Here is a 16,262-nt window from a genome sequence, read left to right as displayed (position 1 = left end):
ATCAGAAGAAGGACAGGCGTCACAGATGTCATAGAGCGAGTAGCATGGCTGAAGTGGAATTGGGCGGGCCATGTAGCCAGAATGAAGGGGTGGATCCAAAAAATTACAGTGTGGAGACCAAGAGAAGACAGAAGAAGTAGAGGTAGACCACCTACACGATGGACAGACGACGTCAAAAGGATTGCTGGGAATTGGTTGCAGAAAGCCCAAGATCGGCAAAACTGGAAGAAATTAGGGGAGGCCTATGTTCAACTTTGGATGCAAGAGGCTGGATGATGAAGCAAACAGCATCGTAAGTAATAACTAGGCGGGGTACTGGAACACTTTGTGGTCGCTTATCGCTTGATCACTTCTTCTTTACCGAAGAAGTGATCAACAATGACCAGAGGGTTGTGAGAACTAGTGTTTTAATAAATTATTGTGTTAGCCCGATGTTACTAGCAAATATGAGTTTATACATATTAGAGATGGCATTTTGGATCACATATATCGTCAAGAGCTCGATTTGTTTAGACGACCACCCTATAACGAGAATGAAATATATTGTTATAAATATTTAAGCGACCGATCATGGGTTGCTGACGCGTTTGAAAAGGAATACAGGATTACAGTAACACAACATATGGTACAACATTCAAATTATTGAATACAATACAATTTATTGTATTATTGAATTATTTAATAATACAATAAATTATACGAGTAATGTTGTTTTATTTTGCCTTTTATTGATCCACTAATAAAATTTTTAATGAAAATATATTATTCGCTGCAAATATAATATATTATTCGCTTATTCGGGGTGTAATGATAGATCGCCCCCACGTGATGCACCCTGGGTAACGCTAAATGGTCTATCAATTTTTGGACGCCAAACTAGCCGCTGAGCTCTCCTGGCAACCAGTATGAAAAATGTATTGAGAATAAAGATTACATATGAGGCTAGGCTGGAACGGGGTCGATCAATTTTTAAAGACAAAGCTCTAAACAACAAACAGACTCACCCTGTACAATTTAACCGAAAAGAAGAAGAGATCTAGCGATAAGCGACCACTTCTGCACTCAACATACAGGTAACTATCTAATGAAAGAATAAGAATTATTTTATGCTAAGATATATGAATTATTTGATATATGTGTACCAATATACAGAAATTATAAACGTCAATATCCTATATGGTACAATGCGGAAATAATTAGAATGATAAAGTTGAAATCAAAAAATGTCAAAAATTATAAGAAAACAGGGAATATACTTTATATGCATGAATTTAAAAGGTTGCGAAAAATAATAAAACAAATGATTAAAACCGAATATAACGCTTATCTTAAAAAAATTCAGACCAGTATTTCTAACGAATCTAATAATTTCTGGGCATATGTTCATGCAAAGAATAAAACTTCTAGAATCCCAGGTGAAATGTGTTACAACAGCGATACATTTAATAATCCTCACGATATAATCCATGCTTTTAAGATGTTTTTTGAGAAAGTTTATATACCTGTCGAAAACAATGCATTTGATAACCAAGAATGTAGAGATATCTATTTACCCACTATTAATTTTAGCGAATTTCAAGAAAACGAAATTTTGGTAGCATTTAAAAAAATTAAAAATAAAATGACGTCCTAACCGGATACTATTCCAGCATTTTTAATCAAAGATTGTTTTCGGGTATTTGTAAAGCCACTTCAAAAATTTTTTAACTTATCAATAAAAACGAGAACTTATCCCGAACTGTGGAAAAATGCAAAGGTATGCCCTGTATTCAAAAACGGAACGAAATCTGATGTATCCACTTACAGACCGGTATCTTTGTTATCCAATTTTTCAAAGGTTTTCGAAGTAACTGTATATAATCGTATATACCCTTCTGTTAGGGGATGGATATCACCTTATCAACATGGCTTTATAGATAAACGCTCTACTGCATCAAACTTAGCTGTAATAACTCAATATATTTCAGATGTTTTGGATGTACAAGGTCAAGTAGATGTAATATATACTGATTTTTCTAAGGCGTTTGACAAGGTTGATCACAAATACCTTCTCTTTAAATTATCAAATTTAGGATTTTCTGGAAACATTTTTAAGTTACTTGAAAGCTATTTAATAGGTAGGAGCCAATTTGTATCATATAATGGTTTCACATCAGAATTAATCTTTACTAGATCCGGCGTTCCACAGGGATGAAACTTAGGTCCATTGTTGTTCCTATTATATATCAATGATTTATTTTTAGATATCAATAACAGAAAATTATGTTTTGCGGATGATCTTAAAATATACTGTGAAATTAAAACAATTGCGAACTGTATAGATTTGCAGAACGATCTAAATTATATAGATACTTGGTGTATAAAAAACAAACTTTTTCTTAATGTCAATAAATGTAAAGTAGTAAGATATTCTAGAAAGGAAAATAAGGTTGACTTTAATTATGTAATTCAGGGGTCAGAACTGGAAAAATGTAATAGCATTAAAGATTTAGGAGTTATATTTGATTCAAAATTAAACTTTAATGACCATATTGAGCAGAAAGTATCTGATGCTATGAAAATGTACGGTTTTATCATCAGAAACTGTAGAAATTTTAGCGATATAAGACCGATTAAACTGCTGTATCTATCGTTAGTGCGAACAAAACTAGAATATTGTAGCTTAATTTGGTATCCTATTTATAGACGTTATATGCAACAGATTGAAAAGGTACAACGCAAACTTTTAAATATTTAGCATTTAAGGTTGATGGAGTATATCCTGCTAATGGTTATGATTACGATTTGTTATGTAACAGGTTTGATATTGTAAGTTTAGAGTTAAGAAGAGTTATATTTTCGGTTTCATTTTTATTTAAGTTATTACACAACTGTATTGACTGCAGCGATATATTAGACCAAATTAAATTTAATGTGCCACGAATATCTTCCAGGTCAACTATCGTGTTTACCTACTTGTCCACGCGCGAGAACAAACATGTTACTAAAGTCACCGATTTATGTTATGTGCGATAACTATAACAAAATATGCAACCATTGTGATATTTTTTCATGCTCAATTAATCATCTAGTTGATACCGCATTGGTTTATGGAGTACCTTAAATTGTTAATTTTTAAAAAAATTTTATTTACATAGTTATTTGTTTAATTAAATTGTTCTCACTCTTTATTTTCAACATACTGATTGTATGCTAACTGAAAAATGTATTTCAAATTTTTACCCTAGAAATGTGAAACTGTTGGGTAATAAAGCTATTATTTATTTATTTATTTAAGAGATCTAGCGATAAGCGACCACTTCTTACAACTCTCCGGTCATTGTTGATCACTTCTTCATGAAATTATTACGTCGTACAGGTAAACAGGTCACAGCAGGTGACATAAGGTGACAGAGGTGACAACAGGTAACAGCTCTGAAAGAGGAGATCTAGAGATAAGTGACCAGTTCTCACAACACTCCGGTCATTGTTGAGCACTTCTTCGGGAAAGAAAAAGAGATCAAGCGATAAGCGACCACTTCTTACAACCCTCTGGCCATTGTCGATCACTCCTTTTTTACTTCTTCAGTCACCCAAGGTCAAACCAACACATCTACAGCTTCCACTTCAGAGTCCCTTATGGACAGGTTACCAAAGTGTCCCAGTACCCCGTCTAGTTATTACTTACGATGCAGTCTGCTTAATATCCCTTTCATCAACAGTACTATTACGATTTAGCACCAGATTAGTCATTATTTGCGTCTTGTTCATATTAATATTTAGTCTGACCTCCAAGAAAGCGTGATATAATTTTTCCATGAACGGTAATACCTATCGAAAGTTAAAATTTGACAAATAAAATTAATTTAATTTATCAACCCGTCACATCATGCAACAAAGTAGATACTAATTCTCAATAATAAAATGTTTAAGAAGTAACGATAGAAGAGCCGAATGCAGAGTCAGAGGTCAATGATTAACATGTTCAAGTTCAAGTTTGCTTTAGTTATTTATAAGCCATTAAAATATTTTACATTTCTCAAATTTTATAAACTTTATCAAAATTCCCCATAAATAAAAGGTAAAAAATTTATTGATGTAAGAAAAAAACGTTAATAATTTCTCTAATAATTGATTTAAAACTTTGTACGTCATCGCCATATTCCCAATTGCATTTTTTTACTCTGGAAGAGGACCACCCGTTCTCTTCCAGGCCTCTAACTCGCCTTTCCGACTCTATGCCTTATATCCTATTTTTGTAGTCTCCTCCATTTTTAAAGTTGCTAAATTTCCACATTAGGATTTGCTTAGATATTTTTCCGGTTTCACTCCGTGTTTTTTAGGTTTCCTGTTTTAATGACCGTATTTCATCATCAAGCCTCAAAAGTCCACTGCCGAATATAGGCCTCCTCCCCTTGTTTCCAACCGTGTCTATCCTGATCCGCTCTTATCCAATTTTTATTGTATCCTTCTTCTTACGCTTCTCTTGTCTTATCTTGGTCTCCATTCCAATAACCTCCAATAACTACTGTGAAATAATGTTCGGTGTTTTTTTCGCATGGTGCCTTTTATGCTTATTTTTCGTGGCAACCTCCATTTTTAAAATTACTACGTTTCAACATCAGGATTTGTTTAGATATTTTTTCCTTTTTCATTCTTTGTTTTAAGTTTTTGTCTGACTGCACTGACTAATTCACGTATCTTCTCCTTTTTTAACATTGATCCCTAATCTAGACGTTTCTGTAGATCTCCAAAATCTATATCCAAGGTATTTTTTCGTTCGGATTTCCTTTTTAATGACCATATTTTTTATACATTACTCTACTTTTAATAACTGTGTTTTATATTCTGTTTGTTCTGGTTTTCTTCCCCGTCCCTAACATTGATCCCTCTCGTTTAGACTTTTCTGCAGATCTCTAAAATCTACGTCCAAGGTATTTTTTCTTTTCTATTTCCTTTTTAATGACCATATTCATACATTGCTATACTTTTAATAACTGTGTTTTATACCTTGTGCTTGTCCTGGTTTGACATTATCCTTGTTTAAGAGGCTACATTCATCATCGTGACATCAATATATTTTTTTCGAAAGTTCTGTGAACTTTCAACAGTGCGTCGGCAGTACGACAGTGACACTATATTATACTATCAAAAACAAAGGCACAATATTGTTATAAAAATAATTATTATACTCATAGGCACGCTAAATGTTGCCAGGTCGGTCAAGTTCGATTTCTTGTTATAGATACAGTAAATCCTCCTATAACCGAAACATCGTTTAACCGAATCGGCTGACAGTTTCAATAATTTTGTCAATAAAAAGTAAATTTTTATCGCAAAACGGAAACAACTCGATGTTAATTTGTCAACATCGTCAACACTGCTTTCATACAACTAAAGAACGCAATTACATACAACACGTTACGAAAACACCTCACAGTATTTTTTAGTACCAACGTTGACCCAAAAATACTATGTAATTTGATACAAGAAGAATATCTTCTTGTAAAAATTCTTCTGAAATTCTTGTTATCCGAAACGGCCCCCCCCCCATTATTTCGGTTAACGAAGGTTTTACTGTAATCGATTTTTATTATTTTCGCAGAACCCTGATAACATTTTTCTATATCTATAGTTATACATGTATCTTTGTTATATACATAAACTTACCTATGGTATCAAGAACTCTTTTTCCTTTATCTTTTAGGTCGTGCATTTTATTCTGCAACCTTATCTTCTTTTCACTGAGGTAGGAAATATTTAAATCTTTGGCGGAATATCCCCTCGCCAAGTTTCTCCTTACATATATATCGTAATCTCTTACTATTCGTGCAACTATATCTGATGTCGACACACCTAAAATTTAAACTTAATTAAGAAAACTTGAAAATACGTAAAAATATATTATAAAAAAAAATTAAAGCACTCATGAGAGTGCCGACAGAAGTGAAAACTTCTTATAGTATCTAAATTACGAGCTCAATGCTTTTTCCCCATCCAAAAAGAAGTGCTATACCTATATTATATACGCGTTGCGTACGTTCTATGCTATTTATGTATACACATACATAATATATGTATATACGTACGAAATTTAGTTCGGCAAAGTGATGACGTCGCAAATACAAAATTTTTTCCCTATCTAAAAAGTGCAAAATGTCCCTAAAAAAGTTTTCACTTCACAAATTTATTTCATCGAAGCAATGACGGTCGCTAGTTTAATACTTTTTCCCCATCTAAAAAGTGCACAACGTTCCTAAAGAAGTTTTCATTTTAAAAATGTATTTCGTCGAAGCAATGACGGTCGCGAGGACGGTCGCTAATGCAATACTTCTTCTCCATCTAAAAAGAGCACGACGTCTCTAAAGAAGTTTGCACTTCAAAAATTTATTTCGTTAAAGCAATGACGGTCGCTAATTTAATACTTTTTCCCCATCGAAAAAGTGCAAAACGTCCATAAAGCATTTTTCACTTCAAAAATTAGTTCATCGAAGCAATACTTTTTCCCCATCTAAAAAGGGCACAACGTCCCTAAAGAAGTTTTCACAAGAAGAGGTGACAGGCAACTTAGTTGCCTGCCACCTCTTGTAACATAATGACCTAATTGCTACCTATTGACCCACTTACCACGTGTGGGAGTCATATGTTGCCCTAGCCATAGGAATTTTATCCATCCTTTGGATTTTGCTATGTTGGCATCAATATAAGACTTTTAGTCTGTTTTTGAAAGGCTTTGACCGTTGTATTTTTTGGTTGGCTCACCATGTTCTTGTAACACTGATGATGCTCTTGTTACAGAGCGAAAACGTTTTGCTTGTATGTTTCTAGCCCTATAGGGGCTTTTTAAACTAATATACCTTTTACCAAGCCAAAATTTTTTATTAAATTTTACTTGTAATTAATGGTATACTATACAGCCAGCTACAGGAAATTCTTCCTTGTGGACCTTTAAAATTAATCCTTCAAGGAAAATTGATGACATATGCTAACTAAAGCATGGATGTTTAAACGAAGTATCAAGAGCGTAGTACATGGAATATTTTAAACATCCATGCTTTAGTTAGCATATTTCTTCAATGTTTCCTTGAAGGATTAATTTTAAAGGGTTATTACCCTCATATTTTTGTAATATAATATTTTGGTGGTTAGCATGTTAGATCACGTAAGCACTGATGATGCTTGGTCAACCAATTGAAAACTAGTTCTATGATTTAGCCCTTTTTTAGGGATTTTAAATATATACCTTTTATAAAGGATTTTATTCGTTTTCTTTTGTATTATATGATATACAGCCAACTACAGGAAATATTCTAAGAGCTAGTGAACCCTCCGACTAACGGTCGTCCTGTAGGCAGGGCTGCTTTATCCATTAGGCATTATAGGCAGTTGCCTAGGGCGGCACATTATGAGAGGGCGGCACAAATACTGTACAAGAAATATTTGTATATAAAAATTATGGATCTGGGTTCTGTTATTAAAGAGTATGAAGCTCTTTTAAATTACTTTACCACAAGGAAGCCAAAAAATTGTGCCCAAATAAAACATATAAAGAAATAAGAAAGAGAAAAAGAAAAATTCAATTTTACGAGGGGGCCTACGATGAACTAAACTTTTCAGCTAGTGATGAGATTAAAATCCACACATTCTATTATTATAATCGACACTTTGATAAGAGACAATAAAAGGTTAAATGGCTCCGGTTACATGGTTCTCGCAGCAAAATTTAATCTTTAAACGTTTCTATCTCGGTTATTTTTTACCCTATAGTTATATACCCTATAGTTTTATTTACTTATATGAAGTTAAAATATTTCATACAGAGAAAACTAAAATTTGGGTATACACATATCACTTTTTACGTATATTGAGTATTTTTGGAGTTATTATCAAAAGAAAAGGAAAAGTACGATAATTTTAAAAATTCTGATTTTTTAAAATTATATCTTTTTTTTAATATGCATTCTAAACCCGTCAAAATTGTTGAAATCATTATTTATGCTAATATAAAGAAATTCTTCTAAGGATTACTATAAATTTTAATTTTTGTGGAAATTGCGTATGTTTTATTTTTCACTTTTTCCTAAAAAGTTCCAAAGGGTTCTCTTATTTTCATCATAACTCGCTTAATTGTGATGATATTGACTTATACTGGAGCTCATTTGATAGGTACTCCGAAGTACTTTGACAATTGTTTAGTAGGTATATTTTATAAAATGCATGTTTTCCCCGTTATTTAAGCTTGAATACTTATGCTTAGTATTTGAGTACTCGTCGAAAAAAATATACATTCAATTAACCATAACTCAATTTGAATTAACATTAGCAATTTGATAATAACTTTTTTGTAAAAGCTTATAGTTATTGAGTTCTACTTGAAAAACAGCTTTAAAATATGCATTTTTTTACGAAAAAATAAAATCTTTCATCTTTAATAACTCAAAAAGTATTGATTTATATTAATAACTTTCTATAACAAATTTTTCTTAGAATTTGTCTCCATCGATTTATGGAATTATTAAAAAAAAATAATTTTCATCCTCGAGAAGGGGTGGCATTCACCACCACGGTAAAAGCGCAAGTTGGCATCATGTCACTTTTGTTCCTTGAGGTATCCTCTAACTACTCACCAATTTTCATGAAAATTGATGGAGGTTTAACTATATCGGAGGTGAAAACCTTCAGTGACTGCACTAAGTGGATTGAAAGATATTTTCCCTAATTTTTACATTGCTTAGCACATTTACTTGTGCATCCCAGGTGCCAACTTGTCCGCTGAAAAATCATTTTCGAAAATGTCAAGAATTAAAAATAATTTCTGATCAAGTATGACGCAAGAATGTGCAATTTGTCGATTTTGTCAAGAAAAAATTTTTTTTGAAGTCTTTTTTAAAAAGAAGTCTCTGATGTGATCGAACTGGAATGACAATTTTTTCTGTTATAGGTATATACACATCGTAGTTTAAATCGATTTTTAGTGTTTTTGCAAATTTCTGAATTTTTTTCGCAAAAACGGTACATGGTTGAAGGGCGGATACTGGAGAATTGCCTAGGGCGTCAATTGACCTAAACGCGGCCCTGCCTGTAAGGCTAGAAATTTGTCTAGTGATAATTCATAGCACACCAAGGCTAAAAACCATGACGTGGCAGTCATCAGCCGTGCACGTGTATCTACCAGGTGAATCGAAAAGTGCAAATTTAGGGGGTAAAATAAACTTTCTCCTGTAAAGTTTAAATTTAAGTATGTGTTTGAGTAAGTCATTTAGAAGAAATGTGTACAATGACAGGCGATTCTGAAGAGCATAAGACCTTGCCAGGCGAGGGGAAAGATTAGGGGTTTTTCCTAACATTATCTTTTTTGCATCGAACAAAGTTTTTTTAGGTTTTTTGAATCATTCCAAACAGACGAGGTCTTTAGTGACTTTTCTCTTAGGTTAATAGTTTTTGTTATATAAGCGATTAAAAATTTTGAAAATTGCGAAATCGGCCATTTTTAAGCCTAAATCGGACATTTAACTAAAAATTTCAATGTTGCCAAGGTAGGCAGATATTCTTTAAACATTGATTGATGAAATCCCGAAGAGTTTTTTGCAATACAATATCGAAAACCCCTTTGTTTTTTAACTGCTAATCAAGCGGGTGCGATACTGTAGTATAAATGAGGACGTTTGAATTTGCATAAATTCATTATCTCGAGAATGGGCAAATTGAAAGAGAAATCCTCAGACAGGTCGATTTTTATTTTTAAATTAGGACTTTTTGGCATATATATAATACTAGTGACGTCATACATCTGGGCATGATGACGTAATCGATGATTTTTTTTAAATGAGAGTAGGGGTTGTGTGATAGCTCAATTGAAAGGTTATTTAATTCTCTATTCAGTAATATAAACATTAACATAATTATTTATACAGGGTGTACAAAAAAATTTTTTCTTCTATTTGACAAATTTAATCAAAGTTAATTTAATAAAAAAAAATTTTTGTACACACTGTATAAATAATTATGTTAATGTTTATATTACTGAATAGAGAATTAAATAACCTTTCAAAGAATCTATCACACAACCCCTACTCTAATTTAAAAAAATCATCGATTACGTCATCACGCTCAGATGGATGACGTCACTAGTATTTTATATATATACCAAAAAGTCCCAATTTAAAAATAAAAATCGACCTATCTGAGGATTTCTCTTCAAATTCGCCCATTCTTGAGATAATGAATTTATGCCAACTCAAACGTCCTCACTTATACTACAGTGTCGCGCCCGCTTGATTAGCAATTAAAAAACAAAGGGGTTTTCGATATTGTATTGCAAAAAACTCTTCGGGATTTCATCAATAAATATTTAAAGAATATCTACCTACCATGGCAATATTGAAATTTTTAGTTGAATGTCCGATTTAGGGTTAAAAATGGCCGATTTCGCAATTTTCAAAATTTTTAATCGCTTATATAACAAAAACTATTAACCTAAGAGAACAATCACTAAAGACCTTTTCTGTTTGAAATGATTCAAAAAACCTAAAAAAATTTGTTCGATGCAAAAAAAATAATTTTAGGAAAAACTCCTAATCTTTCCCCTCGCCTGGCAAGGTCTTATGCTTTTCAGAATCGCCTGTCATTGTACACATTTCTTCTAAATGACTTACTCAAACACATACTTTAATTTAAACTTTACAGGAGAAAGTTTATTTTACCCCCTTTTGCACTTTTCGATTCACCTGGTGGATACACGTGCACGGCTGATGCCTGCCAGGTCATGGTTTTTAGCCTTGGTGTGCTATGAATTATCACTAGACAAATTTCTAGCCTTACAGGGCGACCGTTAGTCGAAGGGTTCACTAGCTCTTAGACTAAAAACCTTTTTCCTTGTGGGTATTATTTATATTATTTTAAAGTGCGCATGCGATTTTCTGACAATTTATCACTGACTAGTCGCCGACAGGTATCCGCGAACGTGCTTATCGATAATTTTTTAAATGAGAATAGGAGTCGCGTGTTAGCTCAATTGAAAGGGTATTCAATTCTCTTTTCAGTAATGCAAACATTAACATAATTATGTATACGGGGTAGCCAAAAAATTGAAGTACTCAACTCTGAGATGAACCAAAATAATTTTATTAAAACACTAAAAGGTTAAAATATTAGACGCGTTTCGGCCCAACACGAGCCATCATCAGCTATTACAGGAAACAAATTGACCTACAATACATTACCATATTATTAAAATAATTAAAGCCACATCGAGAGACAACTTCACAGTAAAGAAACTTGAAAGGAGGAAGAATCGCTAAGGCTCAATCAAATAAAATTTACATACACAAACACATTATAGTTAAGTTAAAATGTTGTAATGGTTTACATTTTGTGATTTTGGAAAGTGGTTGGTAGAGAAATACACTAAAAACGTGCTCTTCTGGACCCTGATTCTAATTCATTTCGAGGTCGCTATTTAATTTCGACGCCGCGATGATGGTCGCAATTTATAGCGATTCTTATTCATTTCGATATTAGTTACAACTGGGGATATTAACGTTATCATTTTGACACTGCTCAAAATTTGGGTTGGCGCTCCGGTTTATTGGATTTATTGGCTACGCAACCACCGCAACATTTGTTGATAGTCTGGGAAAATTATCGAAAAATGCCATTTTTGGGAAAAGTTATTTACCAGCTATTGTATTGCTAAAATCGAATCTTAAGATTACATATATTAGTAATATGGGGTATGACAAGTCCGCAGAAAGTGTGTTATTTTATTTATAAACAAATTAGCACTCCTAAATCTTCTTTTTTTTTTAATTAGTGCTCTGTAACTCCAACGATTTTTTCTTTAAATCAAAAACACTCAAATAAAATTCACCGTAATTTAGTTCTGCACAAAGTTATTTTTTTCCGATCTCCTTCAACAAAAATTGTACTCGGAAAATCTGAGTTTTCCCAAAAAAATCTGCAATTCTCAATTAAAATTTTAGGGAAGTAATTATTTATCAATAATTAAATAAATTGATGACATGGAAGTTTTTTATAGTAGATTATATATCAGGAGGCCGGCGACAATCTAACCAATAGTTTAACAATAATTAAAATGTTAATTAAAAAATTTCGGCCGAAATAGTAACCAGAAAGATTCTGCTACACCAGAATAACTAGGATTTTCGTAAAAAAAGCACTATACCTATTCAACGTACTTTACAGAATTGAAATTGGACTATTTGAGCGGTCTCAGGAATGTTATAAAGAAACAATTTTTTGGCTTATAAACAAATAGAACCCCACAGAAAATATTAGATTCAATTAAATTAAGTTAACGCTCTTGAAAAGGGCACGGCTTCTGTGTCCTTTTCGAAGAAAACAAATTGAATTGCGTGGTTCCAGGTATAACCAGTCAAATTTGACCGGCAATTACGACAGAGTTATAAACAACAGGTTATTTAATTATTGATAAATAATTACTTCCCTAAAATTTGAGTTGAAAATTAAAGATTTTGTTTGGAAAACCCGAATTTTTCGAGGAAAATTTCCACCGAAGGAAATCGGACAAAAATATCTATGTGCAGAATTATATTACAGTGAATTTTTATGCGAGTGTTTTTGGTTTAACGTTAAAATCTTCTGAGTTACAGAGCAATAATTGAAAAAAAAGATTTCGGAGGGCTAATTTGTTTATAAACCAAATAGCACACTTTCTGAGGACTTTGCATAGCTATATTACTAATATATGAAATCTTAAGATTTGATTCCAGCATGTCCAGCAATAAAATAGCTGGTACATAATTTTCCTTGTTTTATACTAATTTTCCCAGATATTCACCTGTCAAATTCTGACGTTTTTGCTTTTTCAGCCAATCACCACGCGTCGTTCTAGCCAATCATTGAGTGTAATACTGATAAAACAGCCTCTTCCTTGATAAAACAGTCTCTTCCCTGATAAAACTTAAGGTACCCTAAATTTCACATAATACGTACATACCTGTGTTTACTAACTTAATTTATGAACAGCCCTGGTACATAGATATTTTAAAAACACTAACAACGATATACTCAGATTTTCTACAGTTTTTATTTTCAAAATAAATATTTCTAAACTTTTCATAAACGTCAAACAGAACCGATGTAAACCGTACACAGAACTAATTCTTCTATTTTGTTGCCGATTTCAACAAACCAGTCTTATCACATAAAAGGATTCGAATATTTACAGCGTAATATTTTGGAACAATAGTTGCTTTTAAAATACACGTTATATTAGTAGAATTAGTAAAATAGTTCTAAAATTACATTCTCCTATTTTATTATTACAAAAACACGGGTGAATAATAATTAAATAAAATGCATTCACCTGGGGGTTAGGCAAAACCAATTACACCACTGCACTGTGGTAAACTCACCCAGCGTAGCTGGGTAAGACCACGAAGCAAGTAGACCACGATCCTAGTTGTCTTAAAAATATTTCACAGATGCCCGTATTTACTAATAATACATATTGGTTCACAAAATAATATTTTCAAATACCACTCGTCCTCTAAATTTTGCTTGATAAATGTTTTCGTTTTCATACTTAAACTTCTTTATTTAGGGTAAAATCACTCAAACAAACCGAAATGGATAAAATCACTCGTCCTTCGGACTCGTGATTTTATCATTCGGTTTGTTTTCGTAATTTTACCAAATAAAGAAGTTTTCGTGAAAACAAAAAAATTTATTGATAAAATTTAGAGGACTCGTGGTATTACCTTTGATTATTACCTTACATTTTTCATTGTGTTGATAATTCACGTTGTGGAAATTCTCAATTATTATATTTCTAATTTAATACTATTTTATCTAATTCCTCCAAAACCAGCAAATTTCCATAAAACCCAGCCATATTAATACCTTTTGCTTTAGTTTTCCTTGCAAGAAACAAACAAAACACATCTCCTAAACTAAACCTAACCTCGCTTTCGGCCATTCATATTCATTCATGTCCGTGTCACAATTTCGACTCGAAATTATAATATCAACCACTTTTTTGGAGTCGCTGTTTTGTGACATCATTTCGTTAGTTCAACTAAAATCCCTAAGGCTCGCACAGTCGCCTTTCAACGTCGCCATATTGATTGCGACTTGTTTTGAGTCGAAATTTGAATTAGAATCAGGGCCCTGGAGCACTGGAGATACTTACTTAAAGTATTTCTCTACCAACCACTTTTCCAGAATTACAAAACGTAAATCATTACATTTTAATTTAATTTCAATGTGTTTGTGTATGTTAATTTTATCTGATTGAGCCTAATCGATTCTTCCTCCTTTCTGTTGGTAAGTTTCTTGACCGAGGTGGGTAGTTTCGACGGCAGCGCTCTCTTGCGGTTTGAAACTTGTACTTTTCTGATAAAATTGGTGTATGTGAAATATACAAAACGAGAAGAATAGATACAGGGTGTCCCGGAAAATAGTGCGTTCCTTAAAGGTATAGGTAGAAGGCACCATGTAGAACAAAAAACTCTTATAACATTTTTTTCTAAATGCAACCGTTTGACCAAAAAATTAAAATGTATTTTGGTATCCAAATTTAAATCTGACAACTATGTGCGGTACGCAAATTTAAGCATAGACAGTCCCATGTAAATAGATAGAAGATGATAGTAAACAGATAGTTTTAAAGAATCCTGTTTAGTGTCAATGCCGAAAATGTTTTCGAATAGTGATTGTATTACCTATTATGTTATTACCTATGAATGGTGTTTGTGAAAGGTTACTTGAAACATCTATTCGGTATATTAATTATTTTCAAGTAAGTACAACTTAGTTATTTCAGTTCACAAGTAAACAAATTACTGAGACATTATCTGGTGTATTTAAGTTCCACTGTAAACTATTAAAACTATGTAATTCAGTTAAAGCCCTCAGCAATACTCAGCATTCAACCCATTTAAACCTTACTAAATACATAATACTAGTTTAGTTAAAAGATGTGTTTTTATGTTAAAAGATGTGTAATTCGTTTAAAATTATGCAATAGGTATTTCAATACATTTCAAAAGAAAATAATTTTAGTAAACAAATAGTAAATACATAAGTAGTATTACCTACTATTAGGTTGGATTATTTTAAATACTGTTAATCACAATCACAAACGAGTTCTTATTATGTTATTATGCCGTAGTGCGTACGATGTTGCCAGTTTATTAAAATTTCCAAACATTAAAATACAGGTATATGGAAAACAATGTTAACTTTTTTTTGGAAACGCTTAACTTTAGAAAAAAATGGTATAGGACTTTTTTGTTCCAAATTGTGTATTCTCTCCATACCTTAAAGGAACGCACTATTTTCCGGGACACCCTGTATTTATCTAGAAAAACTCAAAGTATGAACCGAAATATTATTGTAACCTGATTACTGAACGAATACACAGAATTAATAGCAAAAATAATTATGTTTTTTTTATTTTATTTTATTAAACGCCTTTCTTTACTTCAATAGTTTGCATCAAATATTTAGACGTTAATTTGACTGACTTTTCTTTAATGCAAATAAATGAAAAATTTGCAGACATATGCATTCGCGGGAACAATACACGAATAGTCAATAATTTTTTTTTTATGTTTATGAATTGTTTAAATAAAAAAAAACGATTTTAATGGAAAATGCTTAAACTCTCTTGTTTTTTACAATGTAGAAACTTGAAACGTTTACGGATTGTAGCTAAGGATATGAACTATACATAATTTTACTTTTTACGTTAATTGTTTACGTTATGCTTCATAAATAAACAATAAAGTTTCAAATTTTGAACGCTCATACATTTTACCAAGCTGCAGACGGGGGTTGTGAATTGCAACTTTTTAGAATACTGTCCCTTTGTCTTCACTGCAGCATCCATCTGGCTTGCAAATTTTAGAAGCCTTGGAGGTGTTACCAGGGAGATGGACCAATAAGTTTTTCAATTTAAAAATCTTTTAGTAATATTTTTAATATTTTTCAATAATATTAATGTTGCTATTAGGATTGAAAACTTTACCTTTCAATTGCCAGATGACGCTAGTCACCTAATCCATACACGTCAGTTGCAATGTGGGGATAAACTTTCATGGTTTGGTCATTTCGAGCAGAGAGCAGCAGGACTACGCCTGTCCGATGATGATTCCAATACGAGTCGAAAATCTTCGATTCAGAGTGCTGGACTGCGCTCCCTATTCTAAGTGAAAAATAAGATTGTTTTGCCTTCGCATTGCAACTGAATAAAAATGGTATACATTTTTATTTTAAGCTCATATATTTGTTTATTAATC

General features: G+C 32.3%; 1 protein-coding gene across 5 annotated transcripts in view; it reads right to left on the bottom strand.

Annotated features, from left to right (window-relative positions):
• LOC114332531 (choline-phosphate cytidylyltransferase A) overlaps nt 1–16,262 on the bottom strand; it is a 178,166-nt gene that overhangs the window by 17,783 nt on the left and 144,121 nt on the right. For all 5 annotated transcript variants that reach the window (XM_028282343.2, XM_028282345.2, XM_028282344.2 and 2 more), the window contains one exon: nt 5,650–5,835. In XM_028282343.2, coding sequence (XP_028138144.2) covers nt 5,650–5,835 — 186 coding nt within the window. The remainder of the gene's footprint in view (nt 1–5,649; nt 5,836–16,262) is intronic.

Source organism: Diabrotica virgifera, chromosome 2 (assembly GCF_917563875.1).
Source record: "Diabrotica virgifera virgifera chromosome 2, PGI_DIABVI_V3a".
Classification (NCBI taxonomy): Eukaryota; Metazoa; Arthropoda; class Insecta; order Coleoptera; family Chrysomelidae; genus Diabrotica; species Diabrotica virgifera.
The sequence above is the reverse complement of the archived record's forward strand: the minus strand, read 5'-3'. Positions and strand labels throughout refer to the sequence as shown.